The 8,746-nt window shown below is 34.3% G+C and overlaps 1 protein-coding gene across 1 annotated transcript; it reads right to left on the minus strand.

Annotated features, from left to right (window-relative positions):
• Positions 1-754: 754 nt before the first annotated feature.
• On the minus strand, positions 755-8,501 carry LOC11440031 (uncharacterized). Its single transcript, XM_003624391.3, has 6 exons — positions 8,155-8,501; positions 5,776-7,518; positions 5,392-5,643; positions 4,789-4,869; positions 2,884-3,462; positions 755-1,133 (listed from the first exon to the last, which is right to left on the minus strand). Exons 2-6 carry the CDS (start codon positions 7,042-7,044, stop codon positions 1,080-1,082), a joined length of 2,235 nt encoding a protein of 744 aa, XP_003624439.1. The 5' UTR covers positions 7,045-7,518; positions 8,155-8,501; the 3' UTR covers positions 755-1,079.
• Between the last annotated feature and the right edge of the window lie 245 nt (positions 8,502-8,746).

Consider the following 8,746-nt stretch of genomic DNA (forward strand, 5'->3'; position numbering starts at 1 on the left):
CAATGGACCGATCAAATTAGACGTTATGTTGATCATATCCGTTCATGCTATTGAGTCTAGTTTGATTTATCCTAAAACAATCGACGAAATTATAGGGTGCATGATTGAACCTGGTGTAGAGATCATAAACATCTAGCAAGAGCGCTACTAGCTTGATATCCACGAAAACGTTTTTAACTTATGTCTTCAATTTTAGTCGTCCAATTTCATGTGTTCGATTACTACTGGCATAAATTATGTTGTCGTGAATCTCATGATACTTGAAATAATAATGTTTTGTTTTTTTTATCGATGCATCCAGACTGCACAATCAAGATATGATGTATTTTAACAATCTTGATCATGATATTTCAAAATATGACTACGACTAGCAAACTCACGTCCGGATTGTACAATCCGGACAAATGTCATTCGGATTGTACCATAGGTATCCTAATACATGATTCTCATGTCACCTCCATTTTTAGTCGCTCTACTTGCTTATTAAGATAGAAGAGACTCGTGTAATCTCATCTAAACATTCTTGGGTTACTTGCTAAAATTAACGTTTACATACATATATACATTTTGAATGATTATAAGATTCAGAAATGATTCCATTACTTAAAAGACAATCAAAATCTTGAATTAAAGACACGAGGTGAGGCTATATATGTTTTTCGATATAAATGCATTAAAATTCAAACTATAAAAGCTTGATTATAGAAACCTTTTAAAAAATCTTGCCATTAAATTCTTTAAAAATCTAAAACACTTTTTTATGCCAATATAATCTTTTAAAATTATAATGCACATCTTACAATGCTGGTTCCGCCTAGAAAATAATTCAAAGGATGCAAAAATCAAGTTCCACAAAGCATTTCAACATCACTTTTCATGCTAAGTGATAAATTATTTAAGCATTTGACAATAGTTAACCCATTAAATTATTGACATTGTTGAAGTATTTACAGGAGCAAGAGGGTCAGTGCTGTTTTTCAGGGGAATGGCCTCAAGTAAAGGCCAGTAGCATGTAACTATGTACAAAGAGGGTCAGAAAAAGCATCATGCTTTTGAAGAGGGGGGATAAAGTAGAATTTTCAGTTGATGGCGAAGTATCTTGGATCTTCAGGGAAATGGTATTCCACATTCATCTGCCAAATAGACCACAACAAAACCTTGTGAGACACTACAGGCAGACCAAACAATGTACACTAATATATTCACACAACAGACACAAACAACAGATCAATTATCTTATATCATGTCCTGCACCTGGCAGGAATCAGAGCCAACATTCGGTTCAACTATAGAGAAGAAAACTTTTATCCAACATTACTAAAACAAAAATACACTTGTTAGTCCTGATAATTTCGTCCAACATTGATTGAATAACTTTTTAGGCCCTGTAATATACACTAGTTATTTTAGCCCCTGAAATATAAAGGTTGTTTCAAGTCCTCATTCTTTGGAGCAACTACCAGTGAAATTCATGTCATCTTCCGAAGACTAAAACCAATATGTTCATGTATTACAGGGACTACCGATTTCTATCATAAATCATATTATCCAAATCATTGACCTCGAGTCTTCCTTGATAGTTTTGCCTATAGTTCCATGGCTTTCTACTGCCTCGAGCAATAGAGCTGCTCGACATTTGATCTAGTCTATACTATGGAATCTGCATACATGCTCAAACCACTGTTCTCACTCTAATCATGGGCCCCTCAAACTATCATGGATATCCTTAATAGCTCAAATATAGGCAATCCAATCATCTTTCTTTACTAGAGCTTAACACAAAACCTATGTTGGGGCCCTATCATATGCCTTCTCCAAATCAATGAATGACATGTGTAAGTCTTTTTTATCCGAGTAGCAAGTAAATTGCATCATGATCAACCTCCCAGGCATAAAATCAAATTATTTTTCAATCATTTTGGTTTCTTTTCTTAGTCTCTTCTTCTCAATCACCCTTCCCCATAATTTTAGTATAGCTCCTAAGTTTAATTCTCCTATACTCTGTACAATTGTCTATATCTCCATTGTTCTTATAAATCGGAATTGAAATGCTTCCCCTCTATTCACTCGACATTTTATCTGACCTCGTAATCTTGTTAAAACCTGTCAGCCAACAAATGTCTCTACCTCCTAGATTCTTATCTCCATTGTTCTTATAAATCAGAATTGAAATGCTTACCCTCTATTCACTCGACATTTTATCTGACCTCATAATCTCGTTAAAACCTGTGAGCCAACTAATGTCTCTATCTCCTAGATTCTTTCATACCTCAAGAGGTACATTGTCTGGTCAACCTGTCTTGCCATTATCCATTATACTCGGTATTCATGCTCATGAATACTACAAGAAAAAGTATAATTTTGGTCATATGCAACATGCTTCGAAAATATGACTACTCATGAATAAGCAAGAGTGGTAATAACTAGACGTTGATCACCAAAAATAAACTTATTGTTCTAAGCACCACACTGTTTTCTGCTTGGATGAAATTTCAAAGTGTCATGCAAACAATAGGCCCCCAATAAAAATAGGGATAGGAATGATCACGCGTTTATACTTCTTGGGTAGCAGAAGGTTTGTTTTAGCTTTTGAGATTGCATCGAATGAAATTTCAAAGGAAGCAAGAACAAAACTTGCTTTGGTAAAAAGTGCATTGAGAAACACTTTTTTCTATTTGCTTCCACTGGAATCGAAAACAAACAGTTTATAATGGAGAAAGTGTGAAACTTAAAAGAGAACAATAAACCAAAACTGAAAAGGATTAAGTAAATTAATAGTTTTTCACATATGCAGAGAGAAGCCATAATGCTTTCAATAGTTTTAGCAGGACAAAGAAAAATATGCAAAACTTTGGCAAAGCCACAATATAAGCATATGCATACCTTTCCCTCGTCGGCATCTGAATGACGCTGAGGAAACACAACCTTTAAATCATTACACAAGTAGAATCTCCGTTCCCCTTCCATGTCCAATCCAGCTTTTTCTGGAAGAGAACTTAATTTGCATTTTTGAGCCGATCTACTGGTCTTTTTAGGAAAAGGGCAGATAAAGCGAAGGTGGAGAGCATAACGAAGTGGGCCAGCACTGTTAGAACTCTTTGAACAGGAATTTAATGATTTCCCTGATTCATCACATGTTTTCTCCCAAGACTCCTTTCTTTCATTCCTCTCACATTCATCAGTTAAACTTCCATGGTCTGGTGAGTGCTTGGAAGAATCCTCTTTGTTTAGAAAATTCTCCAAGCTAGAAACCTTTGTGTTTCTCTGATTTGTAGACTTTGTTTTAATTACATCATCAACTGCATCGGTGTGCATTACTTCCCCACTACACGGGTTGTCATGATTCTTTTGTACTATTGGAATCCCTTTGTCATTTCCACTGTCCAAACCGGTTGAACCATTTTTTGACTGAGGGGAAATTGAGCAGGAAGACTCGAGAGTAATTTTCTGGCGCAAGAATGTCTGCTCATTTATAAACAAAGTTATAAACTGATATACAAGTAAATGCAATATGACTTTAAAACATAAAAAGAGCATACATAATTTGGAAACATTCATATATGTAAGTTTGAAAGAGAAAAAAGAGAAATGAACTCAGTCCAAACACATCTAATCGACTGGGATAACTACACTGCATCATGTGTTAAATAAGACATTCATCATAATAAGCAATACAAGAATTATTGATGATGTCAGTGAAGTCTATAATCTTCATTTTCAACAGGAAAATAGTCTGGAAAGAAACCAGCAATTCTAAAGCCATTTTTCTTTTATGCAGCATAATTGCAAGAAAAAAAAGTCCAAGTAGGTCCTCCAAAGATTTAAGAGTCATCAAGTTGGTAAACAGCATAATCAGATGTTCTAACACTGATAAACAGAGGGTCAATACTTTGGAGTTCAAAAATGGACATTTTCTCTCCAGAAATCTAATGTGATCTTATATCATTAATTCAGTTCGATAATTTGTAAAATGCGACATAAATGTCTCCTTCAAAATAAATAAAAACATTGTATAAACCACAGACAAGTATCACTCCCCAGCAAAAAAGTAGAACTAGCATTTTCATAATCCTCTGATCCTCCCGTTTTCAAGTTGTCCTCCTATCTACTAAATAACTAGTATATTCCTACATTTTTATATTATTGACAGTACATGGCAACCAGGCCTACAAAAGCATTCAGAAATCTTTTAGCCACTGGATGTGGCAGTACATGCTATGCATCTCTAAGTTGCAAGCTTTGCTTCATTACCACTATTATCAGACCCTCATTAACACTCATAAGAGAAGCCAAAGTAAAAATAAAGTGGATCTTGATATCTCTCTGATCCTGAAAATAATAAATAATTATACTTATAGGTGAATAAATGTTTTGCTAATATATTGCCATTTATTTATTCTGCAAATCAACCCTGCCGAAGATATTTTTCTTTATAGGAAATGAAGCCTTACTTTCATCCACCCTCCCACCACCAAAAGAAATAGCAGTAGAACACCCCTTGTTATTACATTTACAGTCACATTATATTTCTTTTTTCCCGAGAGGAAGTCTTATTATGTTCTGTTATGTAACTTATGTCTTGTTAGTACTTTATTTTTTATGAGATGATTTCTATTTGGCTGTCCAACAATACTTCATTCAAGTACGTCAATGACGCTAAGGATTGATTAAATATTAAATATTATTATGGGGTTCTATATTTATGGCATGTCAGAACATTTATGGCATTCTGAATTAAAATGTCCATATCAATTTAGTCAGAGATTCATCCATATTGCCAAATCTTACTTTGGTACCAATTGGCATGTCACTCAAATCATAGTTGCAAAAGAATGTGTGAAGAGGAGTCTTTTCTGGATTGCTTAGCACCTGCAGAGAGCGATCAAAGGAAAGAGTAAGGAGGAACTCAAGAATCGAATATGTAAAAAATACTACAAAATGACAAGATAAGATCAAGAATAATTGAAGCACCATTAATATGTTTGAAAGAAGGGATTTTGCGAAGAAAAAAAGAGAGCAGAGTATTGAGTGTGCACATGGAAGCTTAGTCCCAATTACATCAAAACTTTCCCCTCTCTTTCCTCCCAAACTTTCTCACTAAACATAAGACAATGAAGACATGCATACATACATATATATAAGAAAATGAAAGCAAGCAGTACATTCTTATCAACTGAGCTAACGAAAAGTTCATTCTCTTGGCACTGCAAATCAAAATAGTTCTTGCACCAAAAAAATATATAAGGATAGTAGTACTCCTTACTTTGTGTAATATTAAGGGTACTGCATATCCATACAGATATAAGATGAAGGCTCTAACAGGTTCATTTGAAGACATTCAAGTCAGATACAAGGGCTAAAATTGAAACAGTGAAACAAGTATATCAATACCAGCTGAATTCTTCCTTTCATTGGTATACGGAAACGGCTTTTGACCATTTGTGAATCATCTTTTCTAATCCCTCGTTTGAGAAGTTGGCCTCCAAACCTATTTGATAAAGAATTTCCCGCAAGATCTATGGATGCATAATACAATAGATAGCAATCTCCATCGACACTAGTAACAGAAAATGGAAGCTTCTGTGATTTAGGAGAGAAGTTTCCCCCAGAAATACTTAACACAGCAAGAAAACCATCGATTTTCTACAGATATAAGAGAAAAGAAACAAGTAACCGTCGGTCAGATTCGGTAAAAATTATCAGTCAACCAAAGTAAAAAAAACATGCACAAGATCATTTACAGTACAGTAATAACTTGTCAGCATAGATACAAACCTTAGTATGGTTTCCAGAAACAAACCGGCCAGATAAAAGAGACTCCTCAAATGAACCAACCAAAGACCTTCTGACTGAAAGTCCACTCAAACTTCTAGTGAACCTTGCAGAATTAGAAATGGGTGTTGATTCTAGAGAACGTGGACAATTCATGTAAGAAAAGTCATCCAGAGAAGATGGACAGAAATCTTTGAAGGAGAATTCAACATCTTCAAAAGATTTACGTGAAAATTTTAAATCATCATCTTTATGACCTAAAATATCACATGAATTAGAATTCTCTAGTGATTCTTCTATACTGCTTAAAGTTATATTGCAATTCTTTATCTCTTCGGTGACACTCTTGCATCCTGCGGCCATTTTCATTCTTTCAGGAAATCTAGGACCGAGAGGTGACAACGAAAGAGGAGAGCTCACCGGTGATACAGATATTACGCCACTTTGAGGTCTGACCACAACACTTGATTCTCTTAAGTGTTCAATTTTAAGAGTTGGTGAACTACCCTGGGATATGAAGCCTCTATTTTCAAGCAAAGGACCATCAGTTTGAAAAATGGATTCTCTACTCTGTGCCATGTTTTTCTGCTCAAAGCAATTTGATAAGGACCAAGAAGGCATTGTATAACTGCTTTTACATCCAATATTTGCCTTCTTATTATCTTGTGCAGTGGACTTTCTAACATTATCATTCTTAACAAGGGAGAAAGCCTCATTATTTCTGCATCCTATGTCAAGAGAATCGCCTTTGAAATGACTCGGGGAGAGCATACTGCTCAGTGGAGATAAAAGTCGCTTCCTGACCAATGAAGTGGCAGATTCGGTGTCATTGGATGAGATACTACCAAAAGAAGAATGAAGATTTGCTACCGGAACTTCAGCGATTCCGTCAGTTAAAGAACTTGTTCTGCCTGATTCAAAACCGACAACCCTGGAAACAGGAGTAAGAACCCTTCGTTCAGTTTTGGAAGCAGAAAGATTACTTCTATCTGTTGAATTGATCTTCAAACTGTGGACATTGGAAGTGACTTCCATCGCTCCTCCATAAAATGTCTTATCAGAAACATTTGCCATTTCTAATGAGGCATTCTTGGGGAAATCTTCAAATGAGGATCCAAGGGTACATGCAGCACACCCATGAGTGTTTACACTATTCATGCTGCTTATAGAAGAGGGGTTTGCATCCGAAAACTGAGGCGAGCCGCTCGAAACCACACCCAAAAGTTCGACATTTTCATCAGCTTCACTTGATGGTATTTGTGGCAAACCCATCTCTAATACAAGTCACTAATACTGAAGTTGATATTCCTAAATCGATAAAAAAAGAAGAAAAAAAAAACAAAAAACTTGCTTCAAACTATCAATGTGATCCCTCAGCAAGGTCTTACATGTTCATTTCATTATTTTCCCTTTCACCAGATGATCACGGTAAGACCTACAACATCAGCTAACAACTACAATTCTACCTTACACGCTTCTAATTTCGGTATTCAACTATTTATGCTACCTATTAACAACTATAATTGGAATGCTATCATACCAATCAAATGATTCCAAACCTATAAGAACTTCATACTATGTTATGTTTATATCAGAGGAATCCATGTTTGAGACATTGCAGTAATCATTTCTTTTGCATGGCATGATGATATATATCCAAGAACTGCAACTGGAACAAATCTCTCGATCTCCATACTCGCAGCAGATGAAGCCCAAACAATCCATAGTGGATGATCAGTTCATGGCCTAAAGGTGAAACAAAAGTTCAATTAATAAATCAGTAATCAGAGATCACAAATTCAGAAGAAAAAAACACATCAAAACACATACATAGCTCACATCATAAGATAATTCAAAGTTCAAAAAACATTTAACTTCATATTCATTAAACTTGGAATAGGATGAACCAAATTCAAAGCAATCAACAATCAAATTGAAGAAAATGTGGAGCAATGAAAATAACATACATCAATCAAATACCTTAAAGAGAAATATAGAAAAACAAAAGTTGAAAAAATGATCATATATCTTAATTCTTAAGAGAAAATTCTCAAGCTGAAGTAAGAACAATAAATGCCATTAAACAAAAGGTTTCTTTAGAAACAACCAACATAAAGAAAAAATGAAAACGTTGATCATAAGAAAATGAAAACCCCTCAAATTTTAGCTATCATCTACTACAAGCAACGTTGTTAATTTATTTATTTTAACTAATTAACCAAAAAACTTATAAACCCTCCTTAAGCAATAACAAGAAAAAATTAATTATAAAAAAAAAAAAAAAAAATCATTTTTTTGATGGCCCTTTAAACCCTGAAAGAACAAAATCAATGAAAAATCAAACTTAGTCCATTAAGATTCAATATGATCAGAAAAACGCACCGATGAAAGGTGGAAACAGAAGAATCAAGGAGATAAATCATATAAACAACCCTTCTGCAATTCAACCTTCGGATCAAATAATTAACGACCCAACAAAGAAAAGAAGAAGAAAAGATCAAATTAAACAAAAGGGTGTTGGAAAAATCAAATTTTTTTGATGTGGGTTGTTGAAATTGCAGAAGGTGAAGATGAAAATGAAGAAGATGAGATAAGGGTTAAGGGTGTGATTGTGAAGTTGAAGAATAAGGATGCATGTGTTTATGTGTGCCCACAATAACATTAACATCTGTCAAATGTTTATGTTTAAAAAACTAAAATACACAAATTTTAGCATTAGCCTCATCATTCCCACCGCACACACACCCACTTGCTTTGCCATCAATTTTTTCATGTAATTATCATAGTGTAATTAATTAAAAACGCTAATTACAAATTTTATTTTATTTTATTTAAACTTTTTATATACTATAACCGAGTCTGAATTCGATCGAAGATGTTTACCCTAACAATAATACGTGTTCAAATCAACTCAATTTTGATATCTTGATAGATTAATTTAATTACCTTTAAAATGATAATGAAATAATTTAAA

The sequence above is a fragment of the Medicago truncatula genome, chromosome 7, assembly GCF_003473485.1.
Source record: "Medicago truncatula cultivar Jemalong A17 chromosome 7, MtrunA17r5.0-ANR, whole genome shotgun sequence".
NCBI lineage: Eukaryota > Viridiplantae > Streptophyta > Magnoliopsida > Fabales > Fabaceae > Medicago > Medicago truncatula.

What these genes read in the sequence shown, in the direction of transcription:
- LOC11440031 (XM_003624391.3), bottom strand. Translation starts at nt 7,044, where the DNA reads ATGGGTTTGCCACAAATACCATCAAGTGAAGCTGATGAAAATGTCGAA. An exon ending in ACATGCCAATTGGTACCAAA is followed by an intron (nt 3,463 to 4,788) that starts GTAAGATTTGGC and finishes ATAAATGAGCAG; the next exon opens with ACATTCTTGCGCCAGAAAAT. An exon ending in CAGATGCCGACGAGGGAAAG is followed by an intron (nt 1,134 to 2,883) that starts GTATGCATATGC and finishes TCTATTTGGCAG; the next exon opens with ATGAATGTGGAATACCATTT.